The sequence below is a fragment of the Panthera onca genome, chromosome A2, assembly GCF_046562875.1.
Source record: "Panthera onca isolate mPanOnc1 chromosome A2, mPanOnc1 haplotype 2, whole genome shotgun sequence".
Lineage (NCBI taxonomy): Eukaryota > Metazoa > Chordata > Mammalia > Carnivora > Felidae > Panthera > Panthera onca.
Genome location: NC_138340.1, coordinates 166632258 through 166654787, shown reverse-complemented (window position 1 = coordinate 166654787; position 22530 = coordinate 166632258). Strand labels below are relative to the sequence as shown.

The following is a 22530-nucleotide window of genomic DNA, read 5'->3' as shown; positions in this document are numbered from 1 at the left end:
AACCCGGTAACAAGCCAAAAGCGATCTCTTACACCTTATATTTGCGCTGAGTCCTTTTAACCTCCAAATTCCAGGGATCTAAGGAAACAAGTAAGGATGCTGCCGGCAGCACAGTTTCTGACACCCACGTACCGGGACCGATAAAGATGCCCCCAAACTAACGACAGCCGACAGCGGAAGGTGTAATCCTGCAAGGCACTTTCAAATGCTGCAGAGAAAAGCGAGCCGGGAAGAGGAGCTCACACTACTGTGCCAACTGAACAGCTGCAGCACAGGAGGAGGGCGCGCCGCTGAGGGGACACGGGAGCCACGGGCGCCCCCCTGTGGGTGGTGACCTTTCCTACAGGACGGGATTTCTTCATTTTGGGGGGAATAATTCTGTCTACTCAAAGAAGTCCCTTTTACTTCTACTCAAAGAAGAAACATTTTATCGCACGTTAGCAATCTAAATAATAATCGTTTTCCTTTTTCCACTTTGGGTAGTCTGCTTCCAGACGGTTGAGCCAGGCGTACCATCGTGATGGGTCTTTACAGTAAACCTGAAGGACAGGCAGAAAGTAGGGGCCAGCAAGAGCTCCCGGAACTCAAGGAGCCCATGAAGCGTGACCCACAGCAGAGGGCACTCAAATCTTTCAAATAACGGGCCGCGGCGACACTCTCCTTCCCCGCGGCGCACAGAATCTTTCTGCTCCGCCACTGCAGGAACCTAAGTGGACAAAGAACCTTACTTCCGCTGGAAACCCCTTTAAGAATCCTGCGACGAGGAGCAAAGAGCCTGCCCTAACTTTATCAGCAGTACGGCCTCTCGCAATGTTTTCATTTCCCCAAAGCTGACCATCGCTTTTTGCATTTCTCCGGCCGAGGAGATAAACGATCCTGTCGAGAAAGCAGCGCGTTTCGGGCGAGGCCCTGGCTCTTCCAACGGGGTCCCCGCGCCCCAGGTCGCCGAGGCGCCCCTCCCCCGCATACCTGCAGGCTGGGCTGCGCGTGCGCGGGCAGGAAGGGCTGGCCCGGGCCGGGCAGGAAGGGCTGCCGCGGCGGGATGAAGGGCCGCGTGGCCGCCGAGCCCGGCTGGCTGAAGTGCAGGATCCCCAGCGGCGCCGGCGGCTGCAGCGCTGGCCTCACGGGCCTCTCCCTGGGGAACACGGGCTGCTGGCCCTGCTGGCTGAACGCTGGCCCGGGCTGGGTGAACGGCAGGGGGCTGGGGGCGGGCACGGGGTGCGCGCCGCTGAGGAGCGTGGGGGGCGGCGGCGGCGGCGGGGGGCTGCGCTGCTCCAGGAAGAGATGACTCGGGAACCTCGGTTCGCCTGAAACTGAAGCGCGCGCGGCATCACCCTCTGCTCGCGGGGACCGTGCCCGCCGCGGGGCGACACGCCCGCGTGCCGCCGGACCGTGTGACGGCGAACAAAGGTCACACACGTGGGGGGCACGACCCCAGGGAGAGGGATTCCACGGGCCGCCGCGTCCCAGCGCGACAGGAGGGCTCCGCCACTCCTCTCCGGGGGCCTCGCGAGGCCGGGGGGGACGCGCCGGCCACCAGCCTCTCCCACCCGCCGACCCCGCCGACCCGCCGCTCCGGGCAGGGCGAGGCCCAAATGCGTCGGGGCTCCTCTCCGCCCGCAACTCCGCCCCGCCGCGCGGCCGCCCCTTACCTCCCAAGAAGAAAGGGTCCCGCTCCTGCGGCGGCGGCGGGGCTCTCCACTGGTCCTGCAGGGGAAGCCGCGGGGGCTGGCTGAAGGTGCTGGGGACCGGCCCGGGCGTGTGCTGCGGGAACTCCGGAGGGCCCTGAGGAACGACGGGACGGCGTGAGAGGACGGAAAGGAGGGGGCGCCGTCCCCCAGACGGGGGATCCTGCCCTACCCACGGGCCGACATCAGCCGCGGCACCAAAACATCAATTCCCGGTTGTCAGAGCGCTCCGGCAGAACAAGAACATTATTTTTAAGCTTAGAGACACCCGTGCAATTATCGACCCTTCTTGCCCATTAATCCCAAAAGACCAAATGTCTACGTTCGGCGTCGCTGGCATTCATCTTCTCGATCGTGCTATAATTTGCTACCTCTTTAACACAACCACAAGCCACGCCTATGAAGCTGCTTTATTTCTAAAGAAGAAGAAGAAATTGAATGTGAACCATAATAAACATCAGCAACTTCTGGTGAAACAGGACGAGAAAGGTTTAGGAAACCATACTGCTCCACGAGCAATGTCACACAGTCAGACTGCACACTGGAGAAGACACTCTGGGTGAATGACCTCCTCCAGGTTAACGTTTTTCAGTAAGTACTTCTCGCTAGAACTCTACACGGAAAAACTAAAAGTACTTCAATTTCCAGTTGGCCTTGTAAGTATTTGTAAAGAGTTTTAAGTTTATTTATCCACTTTTGACGGAGGGGAGGGGCAGGGAGAGAGGGAGAATCCCAAGCAGGCTCCCTGCCGTCAGCACAGAGCCCGACATGAGATCATGACCTGAGCGGAAATCGAGAGTCAGACGCTTAGCCAACTGAGCCACCCAGGAGCCCCCGTGGAGATTTTTAAAAGTACCACATTTGCACTTTTTTTGGTGAGGCATTTCAAGAAAGCCTCACAATTTTTCTTTCACTTCTCCAGAAAGAATTCATTAATTATACATACCATCAAAATAATTTTCATTTAAGAACATCTTGTTCTTTGAAACTCCACCAGTATTTCTCAACTTTTAAAAAAAGTCACACTCCTTCCTCCTAACCTTAAATGTCTAACTCCTTTTCCATCATTTTATTACTAATACTCAGTTGCTCTAAATGTGCCATCACATCACTACACTGGAAATACTTTTGCAAACTGCGGTGCCCTTCCTTCTGCCTGTAACCATCTGCGCTACCCGTGACTCCGCGACAACAGCACACAGTGAGCGCAACGGCCTCCGTGAAGAGCTCCAGCTCCAGAAGAGCCCCTTGGGTGCAGATGCGGCCCCTCAGCAGGACTGTCACCACTGGGCCGCTTCTAAGGGAACCGGCCTGGAGAGCTTCGGGGTCCGAGCCAACTCTTGGAGACACCGGGTCCATCCACGTTCTGAGAATCACGCCACAGGTTTAGAGATCAAGTCACCAAACCCGGGCTGGCGCTAGGGCCACCTGCAGGGAGCCGGCGCGCCTGCCGCGTGCTGGGTGCGGGGCAGCAACGAGGCGGGCCGGGCAGAGGGAGACTCGGGGACGGCCTGGGGAAGTGCCGGGTAGCTGGATTGTGTCACTTCTCTTGTATCTCTGGCTGGTCCCGCAGCCCAGGGAGAGCCAGGTCGGGAGGCTGGAGGACGGAGTCAAAGCCCAGGGCCGGGTGTGAACCGAGGCTAAGGTGTCGTCTGCTGCCAACCACTGTGGGAGACACGTCGTGCTACTTACCCAGATGCTCAGCCCCCGCGTCTGTGAGCCGGCATTAAAGACAACCCCCCCAGTGACTACCAACTGCAGGGATTCACACGGACTTAAATAAGCCGCCTTGGTAAAGCCAATGTGAGCCAGTCAAGCATCGATACTGTATGAACGTCTACTTCAGAGGAAGGACCAGTGGGCCCTGGGCCCTGAGCCCACCGGCCACCTCCGTCCCCTGTGGCTTCCATACCGCACACCGGGCTCTGCAGAGCCCCCGACCACCGGAGCTCACGAAAGCACAGCACGGTGGGAGCGTGCGTCCCATTTCACAGCCCAGGCGACGGAAACTCGGGACACCGTGGTGCCCACGGTGACACCGTTCTGCTGTATTTTTTTAATCAGAGATTTCAATACTCAAGAAAAACAAGTTAAAAACTCCCACAGGATTCATTTTATTCATAACACAATGAAAATGAAGTAGAGGAAGTTTCAACCCACGACACAAATCTTATCAAAATGACTAGAGCTGGGGATTTTAAAGACCGTATTTTCCCTGGACTTAGATATGGAAATGACAGCCTACGGCCAACTCAGATGTCTGAGTTCTGGAAACCATCACATTATACACAAACTTCCATGTCTCGTATTTCATCCATCTGTATGGAAAACGCTCACTCTATGCTTCTGTCTCGGCCAAAGTGCAAAATCTCTACGGAAAGGCTTCTCCTGAAAGCTACCCTCGGTGTAGAAACTTGGTTCTCTCCTGCCCTACTTCACTCTCTCGCCAGCTGCCGGTCCCGTGCACGGCCCGTGGAGGGACCCCTGCCCCCCGGGCTCCACAGACCACTGAGTATTGCCAGATGAGAGCTGGGATCGCCGAACGTGCGGATTTAACTTTGACTGGCCCATCAACGTCCCTCAGCAGTTTCTCACCTGCTCCTGCTCTGCGGCTCCCACTGCCCAGGGGCCTCCGCCAGCTTTGTCTCCCCTCCCTCCACCCTCACGTCCCCGTTCTCCGTACCTCCCATCAGTTAAGGTGTCTCCTACCCTGAGCGCACACGGACTCCCAATCCGCGCCCCCTGCCATGCTCCTTGCGGTCCTTTGTGTCCGAGCCGCTTCCGTTCCCCTTCACCTACACCGAATATTCCAGTAGGAATGACGTGCTTGCTGCTAATTTTCGCTGTAACACGACATTTGTCACATTTTTCATTTAAAAAAGAGGAACCGGGGTCCTGGGTGGCTCAGTTGTTAAGCGTCCAACTTTGGCTCAAGTCACGATCTCACAGCTCATGAGTTCGAGCCCCGCGTAGGGCTCTGTGCCGACAGCTCAGAGCCTGGAGCCTGCCTCGGATCCTGTGTCTCCCTCTCTCTCTGCTCATGCTCTGTCTCTGTCTCTCAAAGGTGAATAAACATTTAAAAAACAATTTAAATAGAAGGAAGGAAATAATGAAGATTAGATCAGAAATAAATGAAATAGAAACTAAAAAAAAAAAAAAATAGAAGAGATCAATGAAATCAGGAGCTGGTTCTTTGAAAAAAACCAACAACATTAATAAACCTTTAGCCAGACTCATAAGGAAAAAGAAAAAAAGGCAGAAAGGACTCAAACAAAATCAGAAATAAAAGAGGAATAGGGTGCCTAGGTGCCTCAGTCAGTTAAGTGTCCGACTTTGGCTCAGGTCATGATCTCACAGCTTGTGAGATCCAGCCCCACGTGGGACTCTGTGCGGACAGCTCAGAGCCTGGAGCCTGCTTCGGATCCTGTGTCTCCCTCCCTCTCCGCCCCTCCCCTGCTCATACACATTCTCTCTCTCTCTCTCTCTCTCAAAAATAAATAAACATTAACAAAATTAAAAAAAAAAAAAAAAAAGGAAGAGCGTGCTAAATTATAACCAAGGTCGGAAGTATTACACCACTGATCGTTGACAGCCTTTCATCCTGAATTAAGGTCAGCAAACATCTGGGCCCCTAACTCACTGGCTGTGTCAGTCACTCCTAGGTTAACAAGCTGACCAAAAAAGCACAGACACAGGGAGACAGTGTCAGAAAGGACAGAAAGAATACAGTGTACTTTCTGAGAAAGGGAGTCCTCTGGGGCTCCTTCCCCTTAGCCCTGAGTCCTGTGCTGAGTTCACAGCTGGAAAGCAGCAGCACTCACTGTGAGAACTTTCTCTGAACTCAGAACTGTGTCACCAGTCCCAGCACGGGTAAAGCCAAGTCTCAGCTGGCCAGTGTTCAGAACGTCTCCCAGAGAGCACTGCCCTCTGCTACATCAGGCAAGCCCACTGCCACCCCATCCCAGCGAGTGACCGCAGGACCCGGTCCCCCAGCATCTACTTCTGCGTCATCCAGTCCTCGAAGGCCGAACGCGGCCCAGATACAGGAGGAAGCCTCGGGGGACTGCTTCTGAAGCTGGCGTCCCTCACCCGGCTGCGTGGAGACCAGCGGCCACTTCTCCTCGCCTTCCGCCCTGATTTTACTGACAACCAGGAGAAGAGGAGAGAGGTTCCTGACTTTTCCGCCCACAAACGCGGCTGTCTTCGTTACTTCGTTTGCGAAGCCCTGATACTTACTGCCACTTTTCTCACTGGGCTCACATCATGCCAGGCTTACTGACAGCTGGAAAGCACTCAGTTTCTTCGGAAACCAGTCACAAGCAATAAATTCCATGACTGTGTCTTACTGCCCCATGGCTGCCCCCGCTGCTGCAGCGGCTCCCAGCAGTGCCGCGCACGCGGCAGCCCAACGAAGCTCTGCACAGCCTCTCCTCCTTCCGTTAGAGAGTTCATTTCAAGTCCTCCAGAGGACAGCTTTTCTCGTTACAGATAAGGCAAAACGTAACTGGAAAAGCAGACTGGGGGACCCCCCGTTACGAGCAGAAGGTCCACTAACCCGCCATTTTGACTTTGCCACGAGTTGAGATGGGGAAAGTATTCTCAACCCCCTTCGTCCATTTGTAAAAGGAAAGTGACTGAATCGCGAGAATGAACTCAAAGAGAAACTGATGTGCTTAGTTTTCAATAAAAATTTCAAGCTGCCTGAGAACTAGGTACGTTCCTGGGAGATTATTTTAAATATTCACGTTCTAAAGACGCTTGTGGTATTAAACTGAAAATACAGCGGAATCCTAAGTCTTGCCCCTTTGGAATCTTAATATCGTGACGTTCATCTCTTCCCAGACCTTTTCTTCCACCAATTAGCCACGTGCTTGCGGCGTAACCGCCGACAGACACGGGCGCTCAAATGTTGGCGGTATCGAACGAGGCCCCCCAGATTCTTTCTTCGTCAGTCGTACTGAGCCAGAACTTTAGTCCACCTTCCAGCTGGTCCTCTCTCGGAAAGGCGCTAACTAATAGAGGCCGGCCGGGCGGAGGGCAGTGCCGGCGGGTCGGGCTCCCTACCGTGCCCTCCAGCCCTCCCACCACCTAGCAGGCCTCTCAGGGCTCCTCCGTCTTCTCACCTGCAGAAGGCAGGGATACCGACGGTGCCCGTTTGTCGTGGGAGAAGATGAAAGAACGTGTTCGAAGTCCTTACGACAGTACCCAGCAAATAACAAAAGTTCACAGTGCTTGCCACTGTTGTCACTTTTACATGACATTTTTGTAGACAGCACTCCACTCTGTAAACGTAACACAGAGCTGCTGACAAGTGACAGGGCTCCTTATATCCTGCAAGACAGAGCAGCACAGGCCCCCTTCCTGCACTCTCACCCCGGAGTCACAGCGGAAGCCTTCACAGATGAGGCGTCACCACATCCTGGCCACTCCACCTCCGGCCGCAAACCCGCTCCCCTCCTCCCTGCTTCAGCCGGCGGGCCCGTGAGGGGCGAGACCACGGTCCGTCATATTCACCTATGTGTTTTCACACTCGGCACAGAGCCTGGTACAGAGAGGCTGACGGGTATTTAATAAATGAATCGACTGCCTATTCCAACCAGCAAGGGAATCCAGCCCCACGTGCTAATCTAAAATGCTACAGCGGGCTGGGCCGCCTAAGTGGCTCAGTGGGTTGAGCGTCCGACTCTGGATTTCAGCTCAGGTCATGATCGCACGGTTATGGGATCAAGCCTAGCATCGGGCTCCGTGCTGATGGTGTGGAGCCTGCTTGGGCCTCTCTCTCTGAAGATAAACATTTAAAAACAAATGAAATAGGGGCGCCTGAGTGGCTCAGTCGGTCGAGCATCCAACTTTGGCGCAGGTCACGATCCTGCGGTCCGTGGGTTCGTGCCCCCCGCGTCGGGCTCTGTGCTGACGGCTCGGAGCCTGGAGCCTGCTTCAGATTCTGTGTCTCCCTCCCTCTCCTCTCTGCCCCTCCCCTGCTCACGCTCTGTCTCTCTCAAAAATAAACATTAAAAAACAACTTAAGAACAAACTAAAATACCAGGGGGGTTAAGCCCTGACTGCCCACGAAGCCCACAGACAGTGGATGGCCGAGCGCTAGGAAGGGCGTGATGGAGGTTGGAACAGACCAAGCTGGACCCTGGGCAGTGAGCCGAGGCTCTGGGCTGAGCAGACTGAGAACAGAGACAGCACACCGGGACCAAAGAGAAGCCAACATCAACAGAACCCGGTCCTCTGACTTAAGCGTAGGACAAAAATCATCTCAACTTGCATTGCCGAGGTGTGGACCAGACAGGGAGCGTGGGATGAGCACGGACTGTTCTCCGACCTGCAACCGCCCCCCAGTGTTTAGAGAGTACACTTGTTCTCTGAAGGATGGACACGCGATGGGCAGCTTGTGGGATGCACTTCCAACACTGCTGCTAAGGAGCACAGCCCAGGCCTGTTTTCTTCTTGGCTCTGGACCCAACTGAGGAGCCACACACCTGTAAGATGCAGGACACATCTATAAACCACACGGGCACAGGATGACCGGAGTAAGATTGGGGGGGGGGGGGGGGGGGAGGACCCGCTTCGCTTCTGCTCGTTTTTGCGTTTCATTATTGCAAAGTAGCACTTAGCAACGATCGCACACCACACACACGACAACAAGGCATTTTTCCAGGGTCCATCCTAAAGTAAACAGATCAACAAGTCGGAACTGTACATAAGCAGGAAATGCTCATGGACCAGCAAGACACAGTAGAGGCGAGTGTAGAAGCAAAATGCAGATAGGAAAAAACCCAAAGTCATTTGTAAAATATAAACAATGTAAACCAAAGAATATAAGCTATAAAAATAAATGACGTTGTCCAGAACTTAAGGTGTGGCTAGATCCATATCCCAAATCTGCCTAAGCTCTGAAGAGAAGGACAGAAATCAGTAAGAAAAAGTGAGTGTAATTATCTTATTACCTTGGTAATGTTGCAGGACCACGGATGCTAGTGAAACATGAAACCTAACCCCGTATTTATGATGGTGTTTGGCTTTATATAAACATGAGCCACCTCCCGCCCCAATGAGGACAGACCGCTGATGCCCACCGTCCGTGCCCACATGTTCCCGAGCACCAGTCAGACTACATTTCACAGTCGGTCCTGCAAGGCAGTGAGGCTGGCGGCGTGACCAAGGTTCAGCAAACGGCACGTGACCGGAAGTGAAGCAGGCCGGTCCCACACCCGGCCAGTTACACAGGAGTAACTCCCGGTTCGCCCTCTCCCCACCTGACGAGGGGGTCTTGCAGGGCCCAGAGGAGGCAGCCCCGGGGGCAAGGGGAGTGAGAAGTGAACTCTGCAGTGCTGAGCCACCGAGGGCTCGGGACCGCTCAGTCCGTCACCCCACCCCAGCCGGTCCTCCTGTGCCGGATGCTCTGGGGCCGCCACCAGGACCTTTCATGCGCGGGTGCCACGGGCCCCGGCCGTTGCCGTCCTGGCCGATGGGCGCTCTCCCTCCAGGCCTGCCCGTGCAGCCCACGGCCCTCTGCCCCAGGGCAGACGACTCGGAGGCAGGGCTTCTGCTCCAGAGCCCTCCCCCTCAGGGTCAGGCCAGGGCAAGAGCCTTTCCCTGAAAGCACACCGCAGCCCAGTCCCGCCCCCTTCCTACCTGGCGTCCCCGGCACCCTCGCCTAAGCCTGTACACCCAAATCCCCATCTTGGGCTCTGCTCCCGCTGGCCCAAGGCTCCAGCCCACACTACTGCCGCCAGCTGACTCACAGAGCTCCTCTACCTTCTCATTCGCTCCCTGTAACGCCCGACGAGGCACGGGGTCTGCTGACAGAAATCCCGAGCGTTTAAGTATCTCGCGCACAGTCCAAGGTTAGAAAGTGGCAGAGCCCGGACTGACTCCCGGGTCACCGGCCCCCCCCACAGCACATCCACTCACCCACTGTGCTCATGATGAACAGGAAACGGCGGGGAGTAACTTCACTTCCCTTGGTCTGTCTCGGTGTTTTATTACCACGTATGTACATGTCATTGTGTGAGAGAGTGTGTGAGTGCTTTGGAAGTCAAGACCACCAATAAATACTAAATCAAGTCTAAAGTCAGACAGCCAAGGAAATTCCATGGCTGCCTGAGCAGGTAAAAGAAATTAGCAGTTCTTATCTGACCGGCCTATGAGAAATTGATGAAGGCAGCAGAACCAGAGATGCTATCTACAATGCAGAAGAAAGAGCTGACTCAAGATGAGTAAGCAAGGGAAATTTCCGGCTTTGGCAGTTTGTCCAAAAGAGTAAGAATGGAAACAGAGGGTTTTTGCGGGTGTAACCTTGAAACCGTAGGTGACACCAGCAAGGTGTGATAAGCTAGGGCAGCCAGGTGGAAGGCAGCGAGTGCCAGGGATGGCCGACTACGGCAGGCCACGCGCGGGGCCGAAAGACACCAGGAGCACACGCTGAGCGGTGCGGCTGAAGGAGGCCGGCACGGGGAAGAGAGAGCTTCACTGGTACCTGCATCAGACCCTACCAGAAAGCAGCCCACCTCCGAGATGCCAAAGCCTGCGTGAGGGCCAGATGGCAGGAAGATTAGAGAAAAGGAGCAGACGCTGCAAGACGGATCATTCAAAAAGAAAGGCCACGGCTGGTCCATGAAATAAACCAGAGTGACAACGGTTACTTCTCTGGAGAGACCAGATCCTGGTGGACACAAGGGCGAAACCATCTGGGGAAGACACGTGGGCCCCTCCTCCCCTCCACTTGCCTCAACGGGTAACAGAACCCGAGGGTCTGAACGCTTACGTGAAGTTTAAAACTTTAACGCTTTAAGATCGTAAAATCTTCTGTTATCAGCACTGGCTTTCCGGAACAGAAATTTAACAACCAGCAGGCATCTTCAAGCTCACAGTGCCATTTTCCTCACTGGTTTCGATTCCATTTTGAACGTGGATGGATGGCACTTCCTTCCCCTACACTGACACAACTTAAATTCTGGCCATAAGTTTGAGCCACATGGAAAAGATTGCTAACTGCCTACCTACTTTACATTCTCACTTCTTCCTGAGTGATACAGAGGCAACGCTGCCCACCTAAAACCCTGAACTTGTCACAGTGGGCCGGGGGCTCTCGGGAGGCTCCCTGGGGGCTGCCTCAGCTGGCACGCACCTTTTGTCCCTCCCTCCTCCTCTTCTGGCCTGCGATTTGAGTAGGAAAAATATAGGTCCCTGATAACACCACAGAACTGCTATCCCAACCCAGAACTTGTTCATTTTTATGCAAGAACACGCCACTTGGTTTAAGTCATTGTTCAAAGAATTTTGTCATGTGCAGCCTCATTCGCATCCTGACTCACCAAGTCAACGTTGTATCTTCTGCAAACACGGTGCCAGGAAACGGGCAGAACAAGTAACTTTTCCTTTAAGGGGTGAGGACACTCAGGTTTACGGAGCTAGAAGCGGACTGGCCCAAGTTACACTGCCCCCACACAGCTCAGGACGAAAATGCACATTTTCAGATTCTTGCTTTTGTTATAAAGTGCTCTTTCTGCTGTCACACACTGCCGCTGGGACCAGCGTGTCTTCAGCAAGCCACGGCTCCAGTGTGGCATCCACCTCAGAGGCTCTCCTGATGCGAGCATTCATTGAAGAACTTGCAGCGTTTCACGGGTATAAAGGATAATAAATTACCAATTCCCTCCACCAAATGCACAATTATTTTAAGACTGTTAGTGAGCTGCGAACACCTCACTTAACAGAACTTTCAGCACTAATTCTCCTGCCTTTTGAAAGAAAAGGCTACCTTAATCCCTCGGCTAATTGCTCTATTTTGCTTTTCTTTCTATCCCTTTAAGAGTCTCAGGTAAAACATTACCATTCTTTCTCATAGAATTCTTACACAAACTGCACTCTGGCATGTTCCGCATCTCTTGTTAATTACATGATGTTATCTGTGTTAATCCTACTCAAGAAGGACTGACAACTTCAACCACAAAAAAAAAAAAAAAGAGCACTCTGCATAAATTGCTTAGCCCAAAGTTAATCGTATAATGCGGAAAAGAAAGAGGTTCTAACAGCTATTGTAGGACTTATCAGCTTCCCTAACAGGGTCAGTCAGTATATTTTAATAAGACTAATTAAATACCTTAACAATGTCATTGAAACTTCATGAATCTTTCAATGAATTACAACCTTCCTTTGCAGCATGTTTTCATTTATCAAGCTCACTTAAAATGCAAAGAACCATATAAGAAACCAACAGACGCTTAAGAACGACTCTCAGCTAATTCTCATTCAATGTGGGTCAAACGCAGAGAATACAGACCACTAGTGACCCCTCGCATAATTAAAATTATACCCTCTATCACAATATTAATCCTCTTACCTCAGTGCTTTCCACAGATCTTTTTTCTTTCAGGTTGTGCCTCGTCTAATACCTACATTCATTTTCTTAAAAGGCGTTTTTGTGTTTAGAGGTGCTTTCTAAACATTTGAAGAAGCCTGTGCCCAGGGTCAGCACTACTCCCCACGCGGACTTGAACGCATGAGGACAACGTGCTGGCTCCAGCAGAGAAACTAGGGCATGTACGACAAAGCAGGACACCTTTAACTTAGAACAAAGTACTGCTCTTGATGAACATACTCGAGACTGTGTACCTACCTTAGTTACACTCTGAAAAGCCACAATGTTATTATCCCTGTCCCTTGCCCCTCCCGTTCTTCCCAAACACCCCATGCAAGCACAGTGCCTGCTCTCCCACAGCACTGTGTCGTGACACTCGCATCTTAAATACAGCTAGGGTCCACTTTAGCAGATCCGGTCATTTTCAGCCAGTTTACTGACATGCGTCTTAGTATTTCGCGAGAAAGGGAGAGGCACACCACGACTGAGACTCTGGCTGCCTTGGTTGCAACCCTACTTCTTGTGCCCCAAAAGACTCAGTTTCCCCATCTGTAAAGCGGAGAAAAGGATACCTTCCTATGGTTGTTGAACACAAGCTCTGAGCAAAAGCTGGAACACAGTAATCACTCAGTAATTTTTTTTTTTTTATTTCCCAATGAACTTCAACAGCACGTGCTCCAGGGAGCTGTGTTTCCTCACTCAAAAAAAAAAGTTGGGGCGCCTGGGTGGCTCTGTTAACTGAGTATCTGACTTCAGCTCAGGTCATGATCTCACGGTTCGTGAGTTCGAGCCCCGCCTCAGGCTCTGTGCTGTTAGTTCGGAGCCTGGAGCCTGCTTCAGATTCTGTGTCTCCCTCTCTCTCTCTGCCCCTCTCCTGCTTATGCTCTGTCTCTGTCTCTCAAAACTGAATAAATGTAAAAAAAAAAAAAAAATAGGGAAAAAAAAAGAGTGAGTTAAAAAGCAGAAGAGCAGCATCAGCTCTGCCAACTGCAAATGCGGTCTGTGTGCCAAGTCCTCCTCCGCGAGGGCACCTCCCACGCGGGCCATCACTCCCATCTCCCACCAGGGAATGACAACCGTGTTCACACAAAACACCAGACGCAAACGTTTATACCAACTCTCTTCGTAAGAGCCAGAGACTAGCAATAATCCAAATGTCGAAGGGATAAACGGACTGTGGTACGTCCATTCAGTGGAATAATACCTACCAATAAAAAAAGACAAATCCCTTACAGGTGCAATCTCAAGAGCACTGTGGCGAGGGAAAGCAGCCAGACTCAAAGCAAACATCCCACAGGAGTCCACTCACAGGACATGACTTCAATGAAAGAGAACATGGCGGTTGCCGGGGGGCTCGGCAGGGAAAGGAGTGACCACAGAAGGGGCAGCGCGAGGAAGCCCTCTGAGCGGCAGGACTGCGCTCTCTCTCTCTCTCTCTCTCTCTCTCTCAACTGTGGTGAGCACACAACTGAATGCACTTACAAAAACTCACCAGCTTGCACATCAAAAGGAAAAGGACTAAACTGTAAAAATTTTTTAAAACTCTAACTTTTGGGAAGAAATGCTTTCAGGTCCTTTATAATAAAATAGGGCCTCTTTCAAAGTGTATCTTAAAAATGCATTTCAACAACTGGAGCACCTGGGTGGCTCAGTCAGTTAAGCATCTGACTCGATCTCAGCTCGGGTCACGATCTCACGGTTGCGAGTTCAAGCCCCGCATCGGGCTCTGCGCTGACAGTACGGGGCCTGCTTGGGACACTCTATCCCTGTCTCTCTGCCCCTCCCCCACTTATGTATGCATAAGCTCTCGCTCTCAAAATGAATAAGCATTTAAACAAATGCATTTCAACAGCACTACAGGTCTTCAAAGACTCAGGGGAAAATAAATTTTAAAATAAAAACCGGTGTGCTTTGTGGGACACGTCGATAAAAACAGGCCATAAAGACTTTCTTGGCACACGTAGGAGGTTCTAAGACTGAAAATGTGTGTTCTTGTCAACAACACATTGGCCACATTACCACTTTACAGACTGGCAAACCGCACTCCGTTTAAGTCTACTATTTATGAAAGGGTGTGGGAACGGTTTTCATTTCAACGTGGACGGTTTTAACGTGGCCGAAAACTCAACAAAACCGCGTAGCAAACACTTTCACAATGTGGCTTACTGGCTCACTTAACTGTACGAGAAACCCACTTCCTATGACTTGAGCAAGTGCTCCCAGGTCTCTGAGGTCTCTCTGCGCGGACCCCCACCCACCCCCTCTCTGCCCAGCACACAGCGTATGCCGGCAGGACAGCGAGTCGACGGGGTGCAGGATCTCATCGCCGCCATACTTACTGGCTGTTACCGTGGTGTTTAGCTGTTCCTCCTACTGCTGCAGATGGGAATTCATTGATATGATTAAATTTGATGGTATGATAATGTATGGTAATCACGATTAATCAGAAACCCACCAGCAAACGGGGGATGTTGGGTATTATGTCACCTGCATTTTAAACTGCATTCTCTCCTTGCGAGCCTGACAACATTTGACAGCTGGAAGGCTCTCATCCCACACTCGCCTGCTACTACTCATAGATCTGATAAGAGAAAATGCCCATCATTCCTTCCCGATCTTAAGTGCTAATAATTACACGGCATTGCAGGCAAGTTGTAAAAACAGTTAGGGGTTCAAAAGAAAGACTGGAATAAAGTCTAGATTCACATCTGCAAGGGCTCTAATCAGAGAGAAATGGAATTGGAGGCAGCAGTCTCATCAAACATGATTTGCATGAAATGCCACATAAAACACATCCAGGACGTTGTCAATCAGCAGCACCTGATACCACACGCGTGCTCCACGGGCACAGGGCTCCCTGGGACCTACCTGCACGGCACTGTCACTGCACAGTAAGCACAGATGGAAATCGAAACCTAAAAACGAACGTGATTGCTCGGAAGACTAGTTGAAACTTATCAGCAGTCTTTTTTTTAAACATGATATTTAGTTTTAATTCAAACCAGAGTCCCTGAGAAATTATTCAGCAGCCAAAGCACTTGGTATTGAAGTGGCTACCCTGAAATACCAGCATTCACCCAGTACATCAATTCAGAATCAATGACTGAATAGGTGTTTAAAACCCCCTCGGTCAAGAATCTTTACAACGTGCGTCACTCGGGGTTTAGCCATACGCTTAAAAACAGCAATTGCACGACACCTAAAACAAATTAGGTCAGCAAAATCTCAAAGCGACACCTTCAAATATTATCAACCGACATTCTAGTGTTACTTCTCTAAGTGGGCAAACATTAAAAACAATAAACATCACTTCGAGGATAAATACGTAACTGGACAATATACTTATGGGCCAAGAAAAGACTCCAAACTTTCCATCGGTGACAAAAACGTCAGCCTTCGTGGAAAGGGACACCAATCAGACTAACGAGTAAAACAAAGAGCCTTTGAAAACGAGCACAGAATTCACAGACACAAAGACAGGCACTCACCCGCAGGGCGGTGCACCAGCGTCCCGACCCCACCGCCCCACCAACACCACGAAAGGAAACCACGACCGTCTGTGGGGCAACACTCGAGCCTTCACACGAGCGAAAATGCTTCACGAGAGGAGACGGACGGTAGGCGGCTGGGCGGCAAGACCGGACGGAGCACGAGAGCTGGGGCGGAGGGAGGGACGGCCAGCGGCGGCTCCTGTGCCCATCAGCTCCTGTGAGTGGCCACTGCTCCGACGGCTGAGACGCATTTTACACGTGGCAGAGTCACATCGCGGGACAAAAATGAGGACAGGACGAAGAGGATTCGTTCTCTGATGACGCTACCAACCGAGTTATGTTTACATTTCAAACAAAGGTTCAGAAGGCCGACTGGAAAAAAGAAAACAGTCTGGGAATTAAAGTTTGGGACAAGAAATGTTCTAGAGCACAGCACTAACAGCTGTGTCCGTGGCTAAAATTAAATACGCGGATCTGATTCTTAGGTGGACACCTAAATTACAAAGCACATCACCGAATTCCATAAACGAGGGAACCGGGGGTGGGGGTTGGGAGGGGGGGCAGCCCATCGAGACACCAAGACGGACACGACCACAGAAAGGCACCTCGATGTCAAGAGCTAAAACGGTATTTTCCAAAAAGATCAAACATAGGGAAGCTTTTCTTACGATATTTGTTACTTTGACATTCAAATCTTTGCTTTAAAAACTGTTTAAATTCCCTGAATAAAATTCATCAACAGGACAGAAAGATATTAGTTTTGCTACTACATCAAGCATAGCTAAGAATACAATATTCTGGCCCAAGATTTTAGTTTTTAAAAATAATTTTAACGAATCCTATGAAAAATTGGTTTAATATTAGGCTGTCTAGAGTTCTGATTTTTTTAATTAAAAATTCAAGGTATTATCACTTAATACAATTTGTAGGCATACTACTTCTAAATTAAGAATCTCTCAAGTTTCATAAAATTGTCAAACAAAATGGACTTCTAAGAAAGTAAAGCTTGCCACTGTTGGGGAAGAGAAGGAATCCCTCAGCATTAATACTGACTGGACACTAACTCCTTTAAAACTTGGAAATCTAGGGGTGCCTGGGTGGCTCAGTCGGTTCACTGTCCACCCGACTTCGGCTCAGGTCACGATCTCAGGGTTCACGGGTTCGCTGAAGCCCTGCGTCAAGCTCGGAGCTGTCACCTGGAGCCTCCTTCGGGTTCTGCGTCTCCCTCTCTCTCTGCCCCTCCTCCTCTGCTGGCGCCCTGCCCCGCCCCCTCACAAATAAAATAAAACGTTAAAAAAAATTAAAACTTGGAAATCTAGCGTTACTTCGACTGACTGCCTTGTTTACTCTTTCGTCCGTCAGGTAGAGCTTAATTCCTATACACTTATATACGTAAATGAGCATGATATAATGCACATTATGTATCAATGAAAACAAGTAAAAAATTAAATAACACAACGCCTCTCTACACAGCTCATTTTATGTAGGGTTCATCATTACCTGAATCAGTAGACTTCCTCGGCACACAAAAAGATCTGAATCACAGAAATGTAGTGAGCAAAGGGAAGTTCACTGTAATCTCGTCTCTCCCCAGCCTAAGCTCCTCTAATGAACCCCCACTGTCCCCAGGACAGGTGGCGCTCCTACCGACAGCTTCATACCGCTCGCTCGTGTTTCAGGACAACCCGACCCGTGTCTGCAGATCAACTTCTGCACGGAGTCCTACTCCTCCTGTGCCCAGGAGAACTGGCCGAGCCCTGGGCCTTGTTCACGGAAGTGTGGATGCAGAGTGACTGAACGAGTGACACGGCAATCCTATACTGAGTTACAAGACTACAGGAACTTCACTTAGCTCACATTTCTGTGATTCAGATCTTTTTTGTGTGCCAAGGAAGTCTATGATTCAAAGAGACTCCATGAGGATTCTGAAGTCAGGTTTCCAAATGCGAATGTTATATCAACGGGGAGGGGTTCTGATTTTTTTTTTTTTAATTTTTAAGTAATTTCTACACCCAACATGGGGTTCAAACTCACAACACTGAAATCAAGTCACACGCTTCAACGACTGGGCAAATCAGGCGCCCCACCTCAAGTGTATTTTTTAAAAACAGATTCCACATCTGATTACTTTCCCTAAGGAAGATTGATTACAGAAATAAGAGCAGGGCATTTTCAAGACCATAAGGTCACCGTAAATTCAGCTTAAGATCTAGCATTTGGGGCTTAAAGAAAGACACAATACACACTAAATAACGATAAATAACTGAGCTAAAGAAAAATCTCTCCTCTCATATCACACACATGACTAACCTGTACCCAACTATTTCCTAGAGCCCATACATACTTTCCATCTCAAAAACAGTAACAAAACAAAATTGACATGTTGCAGAAACTCTTCCAAAAGCAATTCAACAGTACTCACTACCCTCAGCGCCCTGTAACAGTACTCACGACCCTCAGAGTACTATATATAACTTAAATATACATTCAGTTTCAGGGTGCCCAGCCGGCTCAGTCAGTGGAGCTTGTGACTCTTGATCTGGTGGTTGTAGGTCCAAGCCCCATGTTGTGTTTAGAGATTACTTAGAAATAAAATCTTTAAAAAATAAATTAATAAGTTCAATTTACATAGAAACGGTCTCCTACTATCCGCTTATAATATCCTCCAGTATTATGCACTTTGCTTCTTGTAGGAGAGGATACAATCACATTTGCACAATTGAAAAATACAAGGAGTGCCTGGGTGGCTCAGTCAGTTAAGCGTCCGACTTCGGCTCAGGTCATGATCTCACGGTTTGTGGGTTCGAGGCCCGCATCGGGCTCTGTGCTGACAGCTCAGAGCCTGGAGCCCGCTTCGGATTCTGTGTCTCCCCATCTCTCTGCCCCACCCCTGCTCATGCTCTGTCTCTCTCTGTCTCAAAAACAAATAGAAACATTTAAAAAAAAAATTTTTTTTTAAAGAAAAATACAAGTAGATGAAAACTGCAATTACTCTAATTTTATGTTAGTAAACATTTTTATAAAAATATCAATTACATACAATATTGCTGTTTTTAACTAGCTTTTAGAACGTTATGGGTCACTCAAAGGAAAAATTAGTTAATATAAGGGAATAAAACCAGTAAGAATCCGTTATAGAAACCATGCCATAATTCATAAAAAACTACAAATCAAAGAGGTTTCTAAAAAATACTCTGAATTTTAACTACTGATTGTATTTTTGAATAATCATCTGCCTATACACCTAGAACCTTCATTAAAACCTTTCTGTTAAGTGCCTTCTATAAATATGCTATCTACTTAAGTATCAAAGGTGGAGTCAAATACATCTTTTAGATATTTCCTGAAAATCAGATTTAGTCTCAACAAAACTACATCTGTTTTACACACAAACAATATTAAAATTTTATGGTCCAGTCCATTTTTCTTCAACATTGGTTTTACAAAGAACATATCTTCCTTGATTTAATGAAACCAAGAACTAACGACAACTCTAACCCAAAACTCAGATAGAACAATTTACTTAAACAGATACATTATTTAGTGGACGTTATTCTTCTGGTTAGGATAAGCAAGGAAAGCACACTGCAAAGCGTGGAGTGGGAGAATGTGTGTGTTCTTTCAAAGAAAGTTGAAAGAGAAAAACCTTCATTTTAAAATATAAAACCAACAGTTCATTAAGACTTTTGAGATTTGGGGTTTTTTTAAACAAGCAGAGTTCTCATGAGTATTCCCTAGAATCTCACACACGTACACAACTTCACACGTGTGTGCATGCACGTGTATGTGCACACACACACTCAAGGCCCTTTCTCACTGAACACAAGGCAATAATGAAATCAAAATTCATAGTCTTTACCGTGAAAAGCATTGCATGATGATCCTAATTCAACAATTTTACAGTTAAACCAAATTAATTCCATTCTCAAAACTCCATTGGCGTGTAAGCTGTTAACAAACATCTCCCACTACAAAAACCATTGTCAGTATTTACAAACCTCGACACTTATTTTGGTTGGAACCACCTGTATTTGCTGCATTAGTACCTCTTAGTAAACGCATGCTCACCCCCTCAGACCAGGAGGAGCAGCTGCTACTCACAGGGAATCTCTGCGGCCCCACAGCAGGTCTCGGCTGGCTGGGAACTGGCAGCAAGGGCACTGTGGAAAAACACCTTTTGTTACAAACACGGTTCACTTCACAAACAAACCCACCAAAAAAGAAATACACCAAGTCTAGTATAAAACATGCATCATGCGTCAGTTACATGTAACATATGAAGTTTACACTTAAGCTAAGTGCTTAGTGTTTTACAAGCCCATAAAAGGGAAAGAGAAAGCAGGACGCTTGTCCCCATACAACAGCATACGCAGAAGCTTCAATTTCAACAGGGAATTTCTATTTAGAATTTAAATGTTTTGCAATGAGAGAAGAGATTACTACTCTAAAATAAAAAACAGCTTTTGTGTTTCACATCCATATCCAAGTTATCCAGACTATCTAATCCAATTACATTTTCTGACTCCAATCAAATACAAATTCAAATCTAAATCCTCTAGAATCATGAAAAAGAGGGAGGGAGGGAGGGAGGGAGGGAGAGGAGGGAGGCAGAGAAAGGAAAATACACATACCCATGGTACTGTTACAAAGAACAATCTATTAAACAATCTCCTATGCCAAGATTTTGTTTGTTTTTGGTTTGTGTTTTTAAACAAGCAGAACACTCCAACAGATCTACCAGAAGAACATGAAATCACGTAATTCTAAAACAGACATTTTATCGAAAGGAAGAAGCCACATGTTATACCCTGGGGCTAAATACACTATTTAAAAGGTATGTTACACTGAACTTGATTTTGAAGGGGGAAAAAAAAACACCGCCCAAGCAGGGACTGCTACAGGGTAGTGTGCTGCATTTTTCATTAAAATGTGCAGCCAGATACACCTAGTAAGCTCTCAGGTTGTCGGGTGTCATGGGCTGAGTTGTGCCCCCCTCCCCAAACGCATATGCTGAAGTCTCCACCCCTAGTACCTCAAAACGGGACCGCGTCTGGGCAAGGGGCCTTTAAAGAGGGGGAGTAAGGAAAAACGAGGTCATGTGGGTGGGCCTGGATCCAGTATGACTGGTGTCCTTGTAAGAGAACAGACCACAGACACACACACAGAACCAGCTACATGAGGATACAGAGAAAATAATGGTAGTAATAGTAACATCACATACCACATTTTTAGTTTAAGAAACGTCTGGTGCATGAGAAATACACTTTTCCAATGACTTTAAAATTGGAACGCTAAGATAAATTTTATTTCCTATAAATACTCAAGGAACTCTATATATTAAGACTTATGGTGAGGGTCATACTTCTACACGTCCAATTTAAAGTAATAGTGTGGGGTCACCTGGGTGGCTCAGTCGACTAAGCGTCCGACTTCGGCTCAGGTCACGATCTCGCGGCTCATGGGCTCAAGCCCCACATCAGGCTCTGTGCTGTCAGTACGAAGCCTGGAGCCTGCTTCGGATCCTCTGTCTCCCTCTCCCTAGGCCCCTCCCCTGCTTGCTCACTCTCAATCTCTCTCGAAAATAAATATATCTATATTTATATTGTGTGTGACAGAAAGAAACTTACTTCAATAAAATGCAAAACAGCACAAGTCCTTCTGCTCCTTGAAAGCCTAATCCAATGAGTCAAAACTTCAAAATGAGAGGAGGTCAATTTGAGAGACTTTACGTAAAATAGGATGCAGCCCCCAACTCTATACAGCCTCCTACAAGGCACTGGGGGATAAATCGGTTTATCTAGGGCAAAATATGAGATTGTGAAATGGAGGAAGAAACAACTAGAGTATCTCTGACCTCAAAAGATTATAATGAAAGTGAAGAAGAAACTATGTATTAAACAACATAAAGACGATGGTTTGAAAATTAAGTGCCAAATACAAAAGACCCAGACTTTCAAGCCTATGTGCCACTTATTTTTAAACTTCGGATTTAAACATCAATTCCTATCGGATACCCAGATACCTACAATACAGTGAAAAGATTAAAACATGTAAGTCTCTTTAACCATCTCCGGGGAGAAATCTGATTATAATTAACAGATTCCTTACACAGAAGCCTTCTTTTTAGTTGGCCTTTTTTTTTCTTTTTAGTAAACGGTAAAAAGCAACAAAAAAGAAAGAAGGGAAAAGGAATAAAAGTTAATGGAGGAGCACATCTGAGAACAGGTGATCAGAAACCCAGCGTGGAGAGAAGGCCTTGGTTTGCCAAGTGTCCCTCGGGAGCTCCGTGGTCCCCCGGGGCTCAAAAGCAGACAGGCACTTCCACCAGCTGCCTTCCTCTGCACCATGAGCACAAGATAACTGAGAACTTGCCCTGCTAGCAGAACCTTGACCTTGGAATATTTGACATTTAACCTTTTTCTTTCTATTGACTAAACTGATTTAAGTTTTTGATTCATTACAACAGTTTTTAATAGGGTAAAGGCTGGAAAACAAGTTAAATTTCCATCAAAACTGGTTAATTATAATACGGTGGAACACCCCTCACCCTTGAGAATATGCACCATGAGGAAAAGATGTGCTTACGCTGTCACTTTCTCACGTGCCTTCCAACGGCCTAAGTCTCCGAGAACACAGGGCTACTCTACGTCCCACGCACAGCAGACGGCCTTGCCCTCCGGGAAGAGCCGTGGTTTCTACTTAAGCTCACTCGCTCACACTGAACGGACCACTCTTCGACGGTGTTCTGCGGGTACGCCAAGCTGGCAGTCTCGCTCTCTCCCCACGCGGGCGTATCTCAAGATCGAAGGTGCCGGCTCTGTGGCACCCAGCTTCGCGTGGAAACTCTTCGGCTGGTTCTGAGCGCTGAAAAACTACCATCAGAAAGCTGACCTTCTATCTGCCGAATCAGGAGCCGTGCGGTGCGCGACTTTCCTACCTGAGGACACCTTGGGGTTTCCTTAGGGCTTCCCAGTCTGCG

The 22530-nt window shown here is 48.8% G+C and overlaps 1 protein-coding gene across 8 annotated transcripts in view; it reads right to left on the bottom strand.

The window, feature by feature from the left end:
- Positions 1–22530, bottom strand: part of RBM33 (RNA binding motif protein 33) — a 139275-nt gene that overhangs the window by 43709 nt on the left and 73036 nt on the right. For all 8 annotated transcript variants that reach the window (XM_078437075.1, XM_078437083.1, XM_078437094.1 and 5 more), the window contains 3 exons: positions 19653–19711; positions 1653–1785; positions 970–1313 (listed from right to left, as the gene is read on the bottom strand). In XM_078437075.1, the coding sequence (XP_078293201.1) occupies positions 970–1313; positions 1653–1785; positions 19653–19711 (536 nt within the window). The remainder of the gene's footprint in view (positions 1–969; positions 1314–1652; positions 1786–19652; positions 19712–22530) is intronic.